This window comes from Sardina pilchardus, chromosome 14, assembly GCF_963854185.1.
Source record: "Sardina pilchardus chromosome 14, fSarPil1.1, whole genome shotgun sequence".
Classification (NCBI taxonomy): domain Eukaryota; kingdom Metazoa; phylum Chordata; class Actinopteri; order Clupeiformes; family Clupeidae; genus Sardina; species Sardina pilchardus.
The window spans coordinates 18172830-18190986 of record NC_085007.1 but is presented as its reverse complement, the minus strand read 5'-3'; the positions used below and the strand labels follow the sequence as shown (position 1 = coordinate 18190986).

The following is an 18157-nucleotide window of genomic DNA, read 5'->3' as shown; positions in this document are numbered from 1 at the left end:
ATAACATCATGACATTGTTATGATAATAAATTACTTTGACATGGTGTTTGGTAGGCCTATGGATCAAGGCATTTACAATATCAGTAGGATAAAAGTGATGAATCACATTAGCTGTTACGCTTTATGTGGCATCCCTACCAGACCAGTAGGACAGGCTATACATTGTGACAGAACTCTACTCTAGTCAAAACAAATTTTCACATAGATCAAAAATCTTTTAAAGGATTTCTCCTTTAAAGACTATTAAACCTCACAACTCTGTTGTAAGTGAAACATTTGATCAGTAGATGGCACTGTTGGACCATGGCTAACTGGTGACGTCATCTATATTATAGTCCTAATCATCACTCTAAATTTAGACCACAGCCAGAAGCACTGAAGTTAATCTAAAAGTACCTATTACTGATGCGATCCCATTTTGGATGTGGATTGAGATGTATTTGTATCTTTTTTTCTTTTCAGAAAAATAATGGCTATGTAAAATAGCATTGGGAATAGGCTACAATCTCTTTGGCCAACTGGATTGTATGAATGTTATAGGCTTCTCGTTTAATTGCCTTTACAAAAAATAGCTGCACTTATGGGACTGGTGCAGTCATATTTCCATGTCCAAAATATTGAACTTCTACTGTTAATTGCAGTAGACCAACTAGTGCAATGCAGTTTTTCGTCCCCAAAATATTACACCTCCTGCATAGACATTGGCTATAGCCTAAACTTCGAATAATTACCCAGAGACTGCAAATTCTCAGAAAACTGCTATTTAAGCCGGTCTTCGAGAATAGCCTAAATCACAACCTCAATGCAAGTTGGAAAACAATAAATGGGGCTGTTTGCCATAGAGTTCAACAGCAACTACGTTGTTCATTGCTTGTTGTATGGATATGTTGAAAGATGAAAATAGCCTATAGCTTAATCTACAATAGATAATGTATCCGTAATATTTATGGAGGCATGATGCGTGGTGAAAATGGGAATTTAGAACATCTGTCTGCCGCTGAAGCTGCGCAGGGGCGCACAAACCATGGTCAAAACACATGGATAATTGGTAGGAGGAGCCGGAGGGACGTGGCGATGCTGTCGTAAGGACCTAGCGTCCAGGCGATAGGCTACTTATGACCTCCTTCTGCTGCCATCATGTCATCCCGCTGTGTTTTTAAGCTTATATGCAGTCAAGGTGGAAATTGCGCCGTATCTTCAGTGTTCGTCAAAGTAGCCGGTGATAGATGAGTCGACAGGATCCGTCGAGCTCACCGGCCTTTCGTTTTATACTTTTGTTGTCCAGGGTGGTTGGATTATGGTAACGTTAACGTATTTGGTATTGTAAGGGCCGCGCGAAACATTCCTAGTAAAGACTGGACGATTAGTTAGCTGTCGCCATTGCGAATGTAACGTTAATATTATTTCTACTCGGTTGTATTTCTGTGTAGTCCATGTCTCTCCGTGCGGCCTTTTAAATGCAAAAATACGTTGAGTGGACGTGTGAAACGATCATTACACAAAACCCATCTCTGCTGTAGACTCAAACGGTGCCAAGTAGTTAACGTTACCACATAGCTAGCCTATCTTTGACCCAGCACCCGGGATTTTGTAGAAAGACTTCAAAGATGTTTGAAACCAGGGGGTTACCATTCGTTCTGCTGGACATTGTCTGCTTAATTTTGGGTAAGTGTGCCATAACCATGCATTGTATTCCTTGCGGTTGAACTATTTTAAATTCCTGTCAAGCAGGCCTAGTTGGATTGTCTGTATAATATTATGAGAACAATTTATTGTCACGTGAAAGGGAGTGGCTATCCTGTTGCTTACTGTATGCAGCACAGTCTGGCCAAAGCCATCGATGGCTTTGAGTCTGGCCTCGTGGTCTCCAAATGTACCCCAATAATCATTGACAAGTAGAGGATGATTTCTCTTGTCAGGGCTGCAACCATTTAAACATTAGGCTAATGATAGGTAATAATATTGCTATGCGCCATGTTGTTTATAAACAAAGCAAAACTGGCAGGGAGTTGAAATTTAGATAATTTTGAAGCCTACCCAAATCCATGTCGTCTTTGGTGTTTCGTTAAGCGCTGCCCCTCGTCTTATGAACACTATTTAGGCTATTCAGTATCCTGGAAATGAAGGCGAAATGAAGTTGAAATAATATAGTGGAATTCTTTGTTCTCATACGTTCTCTAGCCTATCGATTAGCATTAAAAAAAAAACATTAAAAAATGACACGGAACGGTCTGTTGTTAAATATTCAATAACCATAGACAAATCATGATATTGCTACAAGCAGGATTGATACAATGTTTCAGTCAGAAAGTTCCAAGGCCAAGACGACAGGAAACATTCGATATGTTCATGATTCTATTTTTAGCCACGAAGTTGCATAGGTAATGGACAAAAGGTTCTTGAGGACATTGTCAGAGGAAGTTGTGGGAAACATCATGACCTGGAAAATGTAGATGTTCTCTGTGTGTCAGTTTTGTTTCTATTTAGATCAAACAAGGAGGAAGTTGTCTTAGAAGCTTTTTTGCTGGTGTAGGGCTTAGTGTTTGTGTAGTGAAGATGTGTAGATAACTTCTAATGACAGTTGCAGTCTCAATAATAAAGCAATTCATACCACGTGCTGATTGTAGTAGTGTACATGTATGTTTTTTTAGTTATCTCATCTGTCATATACAGTACAAAGTGTGCTATGGATGTGCCTTTACTAAGATAAGCAATCAACCAACTTGTCTTATCAGACAGGTAATACCATACCACTTGGTTTCATCTCCTACCATGAGTTAAGTCTTTTGGCTGGGAGAGAGTAGACAGGGCACTGCTTAGGTATTCAGGCTGGTTTAGACTTTCAGCTGCTGCAGTCGCTCACTCCAAATGGCGAGGCACAGCTGACAATGTGGACACCAGGCTGGTTGTGTGAATGGATGTTAATTTAAACAGAGGGCAGTGACACTGTGGGATGAGAGAGAGAGAGAGGCTGTGTGTTCGTGTTCTCTCTCTCTTTCTTTCTCTCTCTCTCACTCTCTCTCTCTCTAAGCACAGCAGCAGAACATAGCTATACTTGATAGTTCTGAAATTGTTTCAACAATATACAGTGAGATTAGTGCTTCATTGCTTGTTACATAATCTATTTATAAACCACAAGATAAGTATTTCATTGCTCAACAAGGTTTTCTTCTCGGCTCACCCCATGGAACAAAAAGTCATTACATGCGGCTATGTGTCAGTGTAATATATTGTTTGGGTGTGTGCGTCTGGGTATGTGTATGTACATGTGTATCATGTGCTTGCACTGTAACAAACCCACCCTCTGTGTGCTGGAAAAAGGGAGGCCTTTCGGGTTAGAAAATGTGTATCTTGTTAGCGTGATGCCTTATGATCCACCAATAAATAGTCATACAACTATGACTGTAAGTATCTGTCGCCATAGTAAGTAATAGCAATAGAATAAGGATTTTGAGCAGACACTATGGGTATTTTTTCTGATGTTGATAGTGGAGTTGGAAGTTTGGAATATAAACAGTTTGCCAGCCTGGCTCCACCAGCCATCAGGGCAGGGAGGGCAGTGTGAAGTAAATAAAAAAAAAAGAGTGGACGAATGAACGTTCTTTTCTCTACATGAGGAGAAAATAAGCACAACGACAGGAGTATTGCTAGATTGTTTTGAGAGGAGAAGAGGGATTTATGAGTTGTGAATTGAGGTAGTAGGTTTGTCAAGAGTAAGGTAGTCATCACCTCACTAAAAACAACACAAGTGTCATTTTGGTACATAGATGCTATACTTGAGCAGCCACTTGTCAGACTATGGTCTATATTGGTTCCACATGTCTATTATGGTAGATTGTTTGTTTAAGTGATTTCACTTGGTTCTATTATAGTAGGTGTGCGATGTGGTCTAGATGATTTTACAGCTAGTCAGTCTTTGGTCCGTATCGGCTCTTTGCTTCTATTATGGTAGGTGTTAGCTCGATGATTGTGTATTGGGACTAAACGTTTGCATGCAGTTAAGTCTGCAGTGAAGCTGCTTGTGACTACCTTACTGACAGACACTAGACTATGCTACCTGCATTGCTTGGGGCTGTGGATGTCTCGGGTTATAACACTAGTTACGTAGTAACTAAATCTAATTAGCCTAATACTACTTTGGCTAGTGTCAATAGTGTTCATCTCTGTCTGCTTTTTTGAGCAAACAGCAGGAACAGTCCATTTATAAAAGTCAGTGAAAATGAATGGCGCTTTCGACTGCTGGTTTTGGATGCTTGTCAGCCCCCCTGATAGCTGAGGTTTGGAGCCTTCAGAACAGCATGTGAAGCTGCCCAGAACTCAGTCTGACCGACCGCACATCACCACTAGAATAAGTAGCATTAACTGAAATGCCCCTCCCAACGGGGCTGATCTCAGTACCTCCATACTACTTCAGGTATGTGATGTGCCATCGTCCAGACAGATGGAGCTCTCCAAGCGGACACCACCTCTGCCTGGTCAGGAGTCAGGAGTCCCATCATCTGAGCTGACTTCTAGAATGATCTCTGTGCTCTAACTGTCTTTCCACCCTCCCACAGCTGGTCTCCCACTGGCGTCCTTTAACCTGGGTAAAATCAAGCCTTACCAAAGGGGCTTTTTCTGTAATGACGAGGGCATCAGCTACCCGTTCCACCACAGCACGATCTCCTCCACTGCGCTGTACACGGTTGGCTTCGCTCTGCCCATTAGTTGTGTAAGTAGCCCCGCGTAGGCCAACCCGCAGAAGAAGAAGCCCTACTCCCCATGCTCTTGGCGTCCATTGAGTGACAGAGGAACGGTGACGACTGCTCTCAGGCTTCAGAGCAGCTGGCCCCCATGTGCAAGCCGCTGGCTTCCGGCAAACGCACCGGTCATCAGCCAGTGCTGCTCAAGCCTGTCAGCAGTGGGTTAGCCTTAGTCAACACTGTGGGAGTCTTAACACGACGGGAAGCAATTGATGTGCTGAAACAGCTCAAATTTGAAATCCGGCCACTCAAGCACGTTTCCCTCAAGCAAAAATAAAAATGATGTAAACGGCAGCAAATCATACAAAATATAAGCTGACCTTGACTGATACCAGGGTATGGTTAGATTTGGACCAGCAGCTGTTGTTAAAGGGATAGTTCGGATTTTAAGACACGAAGTTGTATGGGTTCCCTGTCAGCAACGTAGTGCATCAGCACTGACTTACCCCCGAGAGCGTCCTGTGAGCCGAGATCCAGCCGGTTTTAGATCGTTTTTGATGCTGAAGAAAGTAGTCCGGCAAGTTTCTGGGGTCACGAAAGTAAAGTGTTTTTCTTCTCAAAACCATATGCGTTCAACAGAGTGATATATTTGCACCACAAAAACGTTGTCCAGGAAAAATTCAAACCTCGTTATCACTTACTTATTTTTCGCGATTCCTATCACTGCGCGCTACTGACAGCTGGACAACGTTTTTGTGGTGCAAATATATCACTCTGTTGAACGCATATGGTTTTGAGAAGAAAAACACTTTACTTTCGTGACCCCAGAAACTTGCCGGACTACTTTCTTCAGCATCAAAAACGATCAAAAACCGGCTGGATCTCGGCTCACAGGACGCTGTCGGGGGTAAGTCAGTGCTGATGCACTACGTTGCTGACAGGGAACCCATACAACTTCGTGTCTTAAAATCCGAACTATCCCTTTAAACCCGCTGGGCGTTGTTTACCTGTGACTGTCTGCTTTCAAGACATCCAGAGCTGACCAGGGAACAGCTGTTTGGTGTCAGTTTGAATGGAGTGGGCAGTGAGAGACTGAAAGCAGATGTCCTCGGAACCACTGCAATCTTTAATTATTTCAAGACAATCTCAAGGCCCTGAGTAGAGGGGGAGAGAGAGAGAGAGAGAGAACGAAAGAATGCTTCCCGTGGAACAGTGTTTGGATTCTTGAAGATTCTCAGTGGAAGCCATGAGCATGGTGCTTAAATAAGTATGCAAGTATGTTACTAAGCCTAGAAGAGGATGTCCACTGTATACAAAAACTGTTAAAGAGAGGTCAACGTAAGGGCTGGTGATTCAACGGTGAGGCCATTGGGGACATTTTCAGTTACTTTTTGTGAAAAGGAGAGTTTCACACACACACACACACACACACACACACACACACACACACACACACACACACACACACACACACACACACACACACACACACACTGCTTGCTTACTTACTCAACCATAAAAGTGTTGCAATGTCTTATAATACCCTGACAGCGTGTGCCCCTTGGTTGGAAGAGGCATTTCTGACGTGTTTAATCAAGCTTGCAGCCTGGCCTTTCAGCAAATTTAACTTGCCCATGTTTATGCGTTCAGTGATCACCAATGATTAGCCTTTAACAGCTCTGGCCTGTGCTAGTAAAGGGCACCTGGCCTGTAATGAAGACCATGTGAGTTTGTGGATGTGGAGGATCCCGTGAAGGCGTTACGTATATAGGAAAGGTGTTAAATTCCCTTGCGCTATAGGTGAACAACCAAGCCTTTTTCACATCGTCATAGCAACATGTTCAACAGAGGCCAATCAACGACCAATCTAAAATTGCTCAACAGGACACAAGATGAAACAACAAGAAGAATACACAGTTGGCTGGCGGCAGAACACACCACATGTTGTGCCCGGGATCCGTAAAGGGTCTGAAAGCCTAACCAAAGAACCAAATCAGTAAAAAGCACAACATTATCAACAGAGCAGCCTTTTTAAGCATTTCACAAGCAGGCACCTTATTCCATCACTGTTTTGTTGGACAAGGCCCATGACACCTACCAAAGGCTGAACAGATAAGAAGCGATAGATGATCGCCGTTTTTTGGCAACTGAAAATTGTTCACATACCTCCTTTGAACGGGAGAAGTCACGGCCTAGTTTGATATCAGTAACGTGTGTGTGTGTGTGTGTGTGTGTGTGTGTGTGTGTGTGTGTGTGTGTGTGTGTGTGTGTGTGTGTGTGTGTGTGTGTGTGTGTGTGTGTGTGTGTGTGTGTGTGTGTGTGTGTGTGTGTGTGTGTGTGTGTGTGTGTGTGTGTGTGTGTGTGTGTGTGTGTGTGTGTGTGTGTGTGTGTGTGTGTGTGTGTGTGTGTGTGTGTGTGAGTGTGAGAGTGTGAGTGTGAGTGTGAGTGTGAGTGTGAGTGTGAGTGTGAGTGTGAGTGTGAGTGTGAGTGTGAGTGTGAGTGTGAGTGTGAGTGTGAGTGTGAGTGTGAGTGTGAGTGTGAGTGTGAGTGTGAGTGTGTGTGTGTGTGTGTGTGTGTGTGTGTGTGTGTGTGTGTGTGTGTGTGTGTGTGTGTGTGAGTGTGAGTGTGAGTGTGAGTGTGAGTGTGAGTGTGAGTGTGAGTGTGAGTGTGAGACACATCTGTCCTGCAGTTATTTAATGATATCTGTAAGTGAAACTTACAAACAGGTCTTATCCAATAAAAAAAGCTGAAAACTGTAATAGCAGCGCATAGCACATGTATTACATGTAACAGGTTTGTTGAGCTGCTCTTAAATGTTGAAAAAACATGTTGTAATAGGCAGGAAGTCATGGCCTAGTTTAATATCCTCAGTCTCACACCTTGATCACCAGCCTTTAACTCGGCATTCTCAGGACTAAAACTTCTCACTTCGGAGCTATCTGATGTTCTTGATGGTGTCATCATAACTGCTCCATCCTCCCCTACCCAAAACGGTGCACTCTGACAAGTTGTTGTGGACACCACAAAACCATGCACAACAGCGGGTCATTCACCGATCCTAGTTTCTAATTCTCTTCGCTTGGTGGAGCCCATGGGTCTGTACATTAATCTGCCGTAAACATGTCCGCTCAGCCCTGACTCAGAGAGGCTCATGCTACACGGGTCGTATAGAATTTCCTCACAATGCAGCTCTAACTCTGTTAAATGCGATGGTGTGCCGTAGCGCTAATCGCGATAGTATGCCCGCTATGGTTTTCAGATCAGTCGGCCCCCTGTTTGTGTTGCATTGCAGGGTCATAACATTAACCGCAGCGACAAGCGGTTATATGATACAGCATCAAGGGAGGTCGACGGGGTGTTGTTGGATGCTGTACAGAAATGGAGATGTTACTCGCTAGTTTATCATCTGCAGTCAAGGAAAAGAAAGATGGTGAATAAGCTTAGTTAGAAACGCTGTGGTGGTGGACTGGGTGACCGCAGTCACTCAACAGTCCATAGCAGTCAACAGTTACATACCGTATGATGTGTTTGTCGGAGGTATGCTAATAAGCATTTATTTTGTTTATGGCATCCTTAAAGTTAAATGCATATTTGTTTGCTGAGTTCTTGCCCATGTATTTTGTTTTTTTTGTGTGTGTGTATGTGTGTGTGTTTATGTGTGAAACTAATTTGTCATCCCATTCACCACATCCCTATGCTCATTTTCTTCTAACTTGTGTTGTTCAGCTGCTCCGTGGCTCTGATGCCATACTGCTGCTTTTTCCTTCCACAGGTTTGCTAAAAGTGTTGTAAAAAAAAACACAAAGATCTGGGCTTTGAATTACTGTGTTTACGAGCCATAAGAGGAGAGGAAGGGGGAGGGAGAGAGAAGGGAAAAGAGAGGGAGAGAGAGAGAGAGTGAGTAAAGGAGCATGAGCCATACGGGAAGTGGATATTTAGAACGGACTGCATGCCTGTCCGAGTTGTAGTTGACACCCAGTTGCTAGACAGATTGCCTAGACACACTTGGCCACAGACTCGTATGTGTTGGTATTTAAAGAGCCACACACATGCAGTATACAAACAGACCAGAATAAAGTCGCACAAGCGTGCCTGGCCTCTCGTGCAAAGGAGAGCTATACGTCCTTTGCCAGCCCTCTTCAAGCGCCAACCTCAGAAACCACTAAGGAAACAAAACAACGCAATTAAAATGTCCATAAACGTTCAACAAGGCCGAAAAAGCCTGACCACAGTGCCTGCAAAGACACAATGAGGCCCTCGTCTCTGGAGCTGGGTATCCCTCTCAGCGTCCATCACATTTCCGCCGGGAAGAACGAGTGGGTGAAGCCGAGCCATCAGCTGTTGTTGACAGGATTTTCTTTGGCGCCTATGAGTCCTACTGAGAGTGGATGAGGCACAGCTAAACAATGGTCCTACTGCTTAATTTATTACCCCCCCTTCCCCGCCCCCCCGTCTTTGTATACACTGTCTTTCCTGGAAGATGCTATGCATTAGTGGTGTCTACACTCTTGCTCTTGGTGTTTCTCCTTCCTCTTGTTTCGAGGGACATTGGGGGTTGTTGCTGTCCCTCCAAAAAAAAGGCATCGGCACAGAGGAGAATGCAAATACCCCCTTCTGTATTACAGTCAACCAAATGATTGTCAGATCCTTAGGGGGAGCAAAACCAGTATCTGCCATGCTCCCCAGGAACATGAACATGAAGCAGGGTCTAGACAGAGTTCAGAGAAGGGAAAATATTGACCCATCACTTTTTTAACATATTCCTGTTGTTGTTGTGTCTCTCTTTCTCTGTCTGTCTCCCTCTCTCATTTGCCTTTTGCTAGCGGGACTCCCATTCGCAATACTCACACTGCGACACAATCCATTCAAACGAGGATTTTTCTGTAACGATGATACAATCAAGTTCCCCCTAAAAGAAGACACCATTTCCTATCAGTTATTAGGTGGAGTAATGATCCCCCTCACAGTTCTCACTGTAAGTGAACCTGTTTGTTGAATCACTCAGCAGCTCATTCCTTTTTTAATCCCTCTCTATCCCTTTCTTTATTTCCCTCCGCTCCATCCTGGCTTCCTAACTGTGTTTGCTTGAGGTGATGTGGTTCTCCTTGTTTTGTTTTGGCCTTAAAACACTATAGTCTCTACTCCCTAATCACTCACTTGTGGGATTCGGTGACCCTATTTACGGATGAAACTCATAGAAATATAATGTCGAAGTTCTATTTCTATGGATGGAATCCACAAAGAAATCTTCATCATCTGCTTTGCCCTATGAGTTACTGATAATTATGCCGCTCTTTGAGGGCAGTGGAGGTATACTGTAATCCAGCACCAGAACATTTCTACTGTATCTCAGCCCTGGTTTCAACCGACACATCTATTGACAGAGAGTGAGCATAGGCAATTGGCTAATCTTCCCAAGTCAATGAAAAATACAAAAGAGTTTACAGTGGAGTGGTTGTCTTCCTCTTGCACAACATCATGTTTGATATTTGAAGAGTGGCATAAGTTAAACATATCTTGAAAAATCTTATCTTTTCAGGAAATATTCAAAAGTACAATGTAGAGAGGGTGTCAGATCGGCAAAACAGGATTTGGCACAGCATTTATAACCATATTTATGGTTAACCACCATCTGTGACAGCAGGAAGTTGAAGTCTAAAGTTGAAGATAAAATCATTAACATTCATTGTGACTTGAGCTGTAAGAGATGGGTGTAGTGTTAGCAAAGATACTTTAAAATATCAACTGTCTCTGGTGTTAAAAGTAATCTTAACCGCTAAGGGTATCTGTTTGAGTTGTTAAAAGAAAAAGACTACCAGCCACAAAGCCTGCAAAACCATTAGTATTTTTGATAGTGTCATTTGAGACCTTTTGAAAACCCAAATGAGACCTTTGATGAGAACATTTTGTCCTGACTGCTAGTCTGCCACCCAGCCTATAGACTCTAACATCTAGCAGTAGAATGGGCCACTTCTCCTGTAAGAACGCTTCCCCTGTGTTTGCATGTCGCATGGAAACTTTGAACCTCAGTTGGGCTGTGTAACAAGGGCGCTCCCCCTGTTAGTGGGTATTTACCTTCGGTCACACAGAGGATGGTGACAAACTATAAATCATTTTGTCATTTGAAAAAAATAAAAAAGATTTTAAAAAATCCAGTTATAGCTGCATTGTGAGGTGTCATCCATCATAGACCTCTCTTTATGTTTAAATGTTGAAGTGGACATCCTTGTCAGGCCTTGTTTGATTCATATCTGTATTGTTGCATTATTGTTGTATTGTTTCTCTGCGTGATGAGTACAGACTCATCATTTCTGTTTTGAAATCACATGATTCATTCACAAATTAACCCAATCGATGTTTCAACTTGTTGTGAGGTAAACGTGAACCAGAAGAAGCTGTCTCTATAACTCCTGTCTGTTGTTGCCCCCCTCCAACAGATGATCTGTGGGGAGTGCCTTTCAGTCTATCTAAAGCGCATCAAATCCAAGTCCTCTTTCAGCAACAGCTATCTGGCATGCGTCTACAAGGCCATCGGCACCTTCCTGTTCGGGGCGGCCATGAGCCAGTCCCTCACCGACATCGCCAAATACTCCATCGGGCGGCTGCGGCCGCATTTCCTGGACGTGTGCAAGCCCGACTGGAGCACCATCAATTGCTCAGCGGGTGCCTACGTTGAGGACTTCGTCTGCACGGGGAATGCGCGCATGGTCAACGAGGGCAGGTGGGTGATGGCTGTGGGGTCTGAGGGATTATTGTGTGTGTGTGTGTGTGTGTGTGTGTGTGTGTGTGTCTCTCTCTCTCTGTGGCTACTAGGAGGAACTGTGTAGTCAGCTACTTGTGATGGGCTGAACATTAATCTTAAGCCTATTAGCTGGTCCATTGAAGGTGTGAAAAGCCTGATCTCTTTCTCCTATGCACAGGCATACACATACAGGCTCCATCTCTTTTCAGTTCTGGCAGGTGCAGTGACTAGTTCCTCTTCAGTGTTAACTTTTGGTTGTTGCAGAAGAGTAGTCATATTTCCCCCACACTCACTCACACACACACACACACACACACACACACACAGTCTGGCCTCAGTTTTGGCGGTTGCAGTGGCGAATACTAGTTCTTATTCCTGCTGACCCTTTGGTTGCCACAACAAAGAAAGGCCGCAGCACATGTGCATGCTGAAAAGACACAGTAGATGAAGCCGATGTATCGGCGTCCCATTACGGTAGTCTAATGGCCTAAAAGCCTTGTAATAGCGGCCTCTAGCTTTGATGTTTGCTGAGCTTTCCCATTCAACAAATCATGTGTGAAGTGGGTTTTAGAGTGCAGGCCACTGTGGAACTCTTTGTCACAGTTCAGCAAGATGAGCAGGTGCGTGCAAGGCTGCTTGGGTTCAGTGGCCAAACACTGTGGTTCCCCATTAACCTGAATTAGCATTAGAATGTGTTATTTGTGTTCCTTTGTTCCTTGGTTTCTTTCCTGTTCCTGTCTAGGAGTTGTAATGCAAAGAAGCCGGTGTTGCACAAAGTCGTTTTAAGTCAAAAGGTTACGGTTTTCAGTTCTGTTTTCAAGTCTGTAATCAAGGAAGGGTCAGTGTAGTGGAGGAGGCATTGTTTGAAGAACAAAGTAAGCCGTTATGAGAGATCTCAGCACTCCTTATTGTATGTGGAGAGATCTGTCTGGTGACTTTCATCTTCTGATGTTCAGATTGGGCTATTTGGTGGTGTGTCGGCGGTGAAGTAAATTTGGAAAAAAATGTGTGCTTAGATTTAAAAACCTTGTCAAGGTCTTTATTGCAAATGTAAGCCTGCACTGGAAACTATGACTGACATAGGAGTGCATTGAAGTGCGGCACCAAACGGAAGGTGTTTCTTGGATTTGCTTGTGAGGGTTGAATTTCAAGACGACAAGCTGCCACGAGGAGCCAGTTTCACTCAAGGACTCCGGGCATACCACTTGCTCTCCAGTTAAATTATCGCTGCCATCATTTTCCCCCAAGTACTGAGAAAACGTTTGCGGTGGGATTGTGGTTGAAGCACCTCCAGCTGCTTTCATGTGTTCGAGCGTTGGTCGGCTCTCAAGGATTCTGTGTGGGTTATTCCCTTGTCTAGATGGAGAGGCCTGTGAATCTAGTGGCTTATGTTGAAAGGAATCTGATGGTATTAACTGTAGGTGTGGTTTCCTTGTATGAAAAAGCAGTCCTTCTATAGTCAAGGCTCTCCGTGTGTGTGTGTGTGTGTGTGTGTCTGTGTCTGTGTCTGTGTCTTTTCCTTAGCGATGGGGCCATTAATAGTACAAATAAAGACTGTGATGAGGGTAAGCCTGAAATAACCATGTATCACCTTTCGAGAGTTGGGGTGGAGTGTTTCTGTCTGTCTGTGTGTGTGTTTTGAGTTCTCACAGAGGGCTCAGACATGCCACCTATGATCTGTGCTCAGGATGGACTTCTTAAACACGCCTCATTCTTAATTACGCTGTGCAGATGATTTGAGAGAAATTGAGCTTTTGAAAACAGATCACCTCAGACATGTTAGAAATCCCTTCCAACTTCCCACATTGTTACCATGTGCTGCATAACCAACCAATTAAAGGTACAGTGTACCATTCCAGTCCCATACACTTCTCTTAACAATTCACCAAATTGCTTCTCATGGTCCACTAGCCGTCCCCTCTGTTTGGCCTAAAAAAAGCTTTGTTTTTGTCCAGTCCTGGTTCATAAGTCCTGACTGGCCCATAAACAATTCCATCAACATGGTGGTTACTGGGCACAGAAGTGATGGAGATGTTTATGTTCTTTATGTTTATGTTCTTTCAGGATTTGATCTGTCTGAGCACAAATATCAGTAGTTCAGTAGTCCTGTCCCTGCATGTTATTTGGTCTGTGGGATATTTCTCAGATGCATCCCACGTCTTTTCGTGCAAGTGGTAATTTCACCACTGCGGAGTCTGGGACATGTCTGATGAGGACAAATGATTTGCAGACATGGCTATTTCTTTTAAAGCTTGTTTTTTTGGTTTGTTGTTTGCTTTAGCAGTTTGTCTTTTATAAAGTTAATGCTTTTGTGATTACCACCCCCTTTGAAAAATATGGTCAGCTTCTTTTGAATGTTTTTTTTGTTTTGTTCTATTTTCTGTCTTCCAAAGAAACCAGAGTAACAGAGTCCTCACAAATAAAGGTCTACTGTCCTTAAGAACACATAAACACTGGTTTAGTGCCATAATAAACACGAATAAATACTGTTACTAATCTGAAAAAACACTAGTGTCTCCTTGTCCTACTGAACGCTAGAAAAGCGTCCCAACAATTACATGTGTCCTCCAACCCCAAGTCCAGTGTTCAAACAGATATGGGAAGAGTGTTTGCAGTAGCGGTGGCACCCCTGTTGGACTGGGGATGATTATGCTTGCCAGTCATCGTCAGGCGGATGCCGCTACTTGGGCAGTGCAGCCCCAGCTTATGTAAACAGGAAGACACCAGAGCTGGGTGTGAGCGGACCACCCTCTGCTCGCCGCTGCTCTCCTAACTTTCCATACTCCCTTTACCGCCCGCCCCCCCTCACACACACACACACACACTTTCCTAGACATGAGGCAGTCAGCACAGGATAACAAACATTTGGAGATGTCACCTCTTGGACTCCCTTTATCACCTGGAAGTGGGTGTGGTTGTGTGTGTGTGTGTGTGTGTGTGTGTGTGTGTGTGTGTGTGTGTGTGTATATATATATGAGAGAGAGAGAGAGATGCAATGCCTTAATGCTGTTGCCATGTCTTGTGTTGCAGACTCTCTTTCTACTCTGGCCACTCTTCCTTCTCCATGTACTGTATGCTGTTCCTGGCAGTAAGTATTCACAAAGGAGCTCCTCTTTGACTCTCTCTCATGCCTCTGCCCTCTATAACCCTCTGTGTGTGTCTCCACCCCCCCTATCTTGTTACCCTAATTAAATTATTCGGCCTTAATTGCCTCAAGGTTAATCCAGTCCGCATTCTCCAGTCATATGCAACTGAGAGAAACATGCTGATTGTTGTGTCATGTTTTTTTGTTTAGTTTTTGGTACGTGTCCTACCAGTTTTTCATAGACATAGACCATTAACTTGAGAACATTCCATCTTTGTGTGACTAATCACATCTCCATGGTGTCGCCGTGGTGATCAAAAGAACAAATATGTTTACATTCCCAAAAGAACACCGCACTTCTGGGTGTTAACTAGTGCAAGTAGCATGGAGGTGTAGCATGGAGCCTGTGGCTTAAATGATTTATTCACCATCTAATGTAGTGAAGATGTGGGGGGAGGAGCGGTTCCCAGCCACTCGTGATCCCAGCAGACAACACTGGAGCCTGTTCGCTGCGTTATCTCAGGGTCAGGATATCCTGAAGACAGGCCAAGCCATAGACTCAAAGCATGCACACCCACACACATACACAGAGTTATCCAAGTTTGTATGTAAATGCCATCCAGAGAGTCGTTTGACTCAAAGCTAACCTTAATCATTTGAACTAGCCAACGTGGTTAATTAAATGGCTGGCTGATACCAGTAAATGTGACCTTTTGATTCAATGTCATATTGGTTAATTGGGAAAGTGTCACCCAAACTGTAAACCCAAAGGCATTTAACTTGCATAGAGCACATCTTTAGCTCATTGTATCTATGCTAAGGGCTATGGCGTCACCTAATCTTCCAGTACACCCCCCACCTGTTGGGTGCAGTGATGAACAGGGCGACCTTGAATAAGTGTGCAGTGTTCTGGAGTGCTGCCTGTCCATTAGCGTAATGAACAACAACAGCCAAAACACTTTATCTAATCGGGAAGCCAAAAAGCCTGATATGAATGGGATGGGAAGGCTGTGATTTTTATGATTACAGATTGTAGCAAATGGCACAGTGCACCAAACGGAAATACTCATACAGATATACAGTACACAATAGAAAAAGGCTTGGTTATGGTCACTGAAGAGTTACTGCTCAGAAACCTGTTTGCTCATCCCTTATCAGTGACTGACAAGCCATCGACTGCGGTGATGTAATGGCTTTATTAGCCACATGATGGAAAGGCCCTGGTCATGGGGGCGAAGTTCAGTCCCATCACAAAGGTGTTGTGTGGTAAGCAGTGGATCAACCAGCGTGATGACGGGTTATTTCCATACAGTGACACACCTTGGGGTTGAGCACTGATCTCGCTACTGCTTCCTTACTGTAAAGATGTCGTTCAAGATGGAAAGTATCATTAAAGATATAGCTTATAAAGCTTCCTAGCTGCCCAAGTAGCAGCAATAAAGCTTTTTGAATCTTGAATGGTGTGAACTGTGAACACACACACCCACACCTTTTGTTGAAACAATGTGTCCATAAAAATTGAGGAGAGCGTATGGTTCAATAAAGGGAGATTATTGCCATGACCACAGTCCAGAGTTCTCATAAGTTATGCCTTGAGGAGCAAGGCCAACTGACGGCTCTATTTCCTACCCTTGCTGTTGACTTGTCCAGAGACGGCCATGCAACAGTAATCTTGGAAACCTATCCTGAGGCCTCAAGACAGACTTCGATGGGGTTTTTTTTGAGTAAAGAAGTGGCTGTAGTGACCGCTGTTGAAACGCCACAATATACAACCACTAGTACAGCTACAGCTCTGTCACACACACACATACACACTCAAAACCGCAGGCGTGGGTCCAAGCAGCACCAAAGGCAACGCCACTGACCAAGACAAACAAGGCCACACAACCGGCAACAAAAGAGACACAAGCCAAACCGCAACACATGCCCTTGGGCAGCGACGCACATGCGGCTCCTCCAAGCTACGTATTAGCAAACCCCATGCATGAAATTATATTTCCTGTCCCTGTTTTGGCAGAGGCCATAAAATCCTCCATCCAGAGGTTTATTACACAGCTTTATATTTGGCACCTCACATTTCAACTTTCATAATGACACACAGTGGCCAAATGGGAGGTTGTGTTTTGTTTTTTTCCCCCTCACTGTATGCATACGTTAACTGACCATTCTGCGTTCTCTCTCCTGCAGCTTTATCTTCAGGCGAGACTGCAGGCCGATTGGGCCAGGCTCCTGCGGCCCACGCTTCAGTTCTTCCTGATCGCTGCGTCCGTGTACACGGGCCTGTCCCGCGTCTCCGACTACAAGCACCACTGGAGCGACGTGCTCACGGGAATGCTTCAGGGGGCACTCATGGCCATCCTAGTGGTAAGGACTCTACCGGCTCAACAGGCATGAAAGAATACTTGTCCACTCTATACATAGAATGTAGATTTGTCTTCCTCTACATTAATTCCCCCCCCATTTCACCATCACTGGTATTCACAAACTGTCGGTCCAGGAGAGACGTAATTTTATTCTGGCTACCTGGGAGGATGGGAGGTTCAAAAAAGCAAGGACTTTTTTTTTTTTAGTGTATTTCTGTCTTACATGAGTTGCTGGGCTTTTTGTTTGCTATCTAATGAAATATCTGGTGGTTATTTTACATCTTGTGGGCTGGAAACCCCCATGATCCAATGTTTAAAAGCACACTCAGATATCCCATAAGAATAGGGAGAGATTTATGGGTCCAGAAGGGGAAAATAACACAGCCGCAATTAGACATGACTGCCAGATTTTTGGAATATCTTTTCTTTGGGGACAGCATGCTGTCTCTCCAAGGGTCATTGAGGGTCACGTTTATCCCAGATTCCAAATCTCTGAAGGGGGGGTAAAGAAGATGAAATAATCCCAGTGAAATGTATTTGAAGTTGGTGGCTTTTGACTGATGGAGGTATTGTTTTCTCGCAGGTGTTCTGTGTGTCAGACTTTTTCAAGAAGAGCGTGGAGCCCATAAAAGAGTCGGACATCCCCCACACCACTCTCCAGGAGACCCCAACCAATGGAAACCATTACGACAACCCCAGCTAAGCTTCAGAGGAACCAAAGGTTGTTGACACCACTGATCCAGTGGGAAGAGGTTACATCGTGCACCCACTTAAAAAGATACAAAAGGACATTTAAGAAAAATACAAGAAAAGAAATGAAGAATATATGAATATATATATGAAGGGGGCGGACCACTGCCGGTATGGAGTACCTGTGAATGTACCTTGCTTGGATCTGCACTCCAAGTGGCGGATGCTTGACTTTTCCTTACAGACGCTGTTTGTTGTCGTTCCATGTTGCCTTGGCTGGACTTGCTGCTATTGCTGCTACCACAGCTTCTCTTTTATTGTTTTGTTTTTTCTTCCTTTAAAAACTAATATGAAGAGTGTACCTCTATATGCATCCGAAGAAGAAAAAAAACACACACCATATGTTTGTTTTTTTTTATCTGTATTAAGAAAAAAAATCACTATACAGACGTTTTTTAATTAAAATTATGTTTAAAAAGTGTATGTACAAAAAATACGTTGCGCTTTCTGAAAGAATATGAAAAAAAAAAAAAAAAAAAAAAAACACAAAGCCATTATGCTTCTTAAACACAAATAAACATCCACGTCATTTCAA

General features: G+C 43.8%; 1 protein-coding gene across 2 annotated transcripts; it reads left to right on the top strand.

Moving 5' to 3' along the window:
• The first annotated feature begins 1131 nt into the window (after positions 1-1131).
• On the top strand, positions 1132-18157 carry plpp1a (phospholipid phosphatase 1a). Of its 2 annotated transcripts, none has more exons than XM_062555085.1 (6): positions 1132-1665; positions 9506-9657; positions 11120-11403; positions 14455-14512; positions 16697-16873; positions 17456-18157. In XM_062555085.1, the coding sequence occupies exons 1-6, from the start codon at positions 1608-1610 to the stop codon at positions 17573-17575; spliced, it is 849 nt and encodes a 282-aa protein (XP_062411069.1). In that variant the 5' UTR covers positions 1132-1607; the 3' UTR covers positions 17576-18157. The 2 variants fall into 2 exon arrangements, with proteins under 2 accessions (XP_062411069.1, XP_062411068.1); XM_062555084.1 differs by lacking the exon at positions 9506-9657 and adding an exon at positions 4557-4711 and having other exon boundaries at positions 1136-1665.

What these genes read in the sequence shown, in the direction of transcription:
- plpp1a (XM_062555084.1), top strand. Translation starts at nt 1,608, where the DNA reads ATGTTTGAAACCAGGGGGTTACCATTCGTTCTGCTGGACATTGTCTGC. An exon ending in CGCATGGTCAACGAGGGCAG is followed by an intron (nt 11,404 to 14,454) that starts GTGGGTGATGGC and finishes CTTGTGTTGCAG; the next exon opens with ACTCTCTTTCTACTCTGGCC. An exon ending in CACTCATGGCCATCCTAGTG is followed by an intron (nt 16,874 to 17,455) that starts GTAAGGACTCTA and finishes GTTTTCTCGCAG; the next exon opens with GTGTTCTGTGTGTCAGACTT.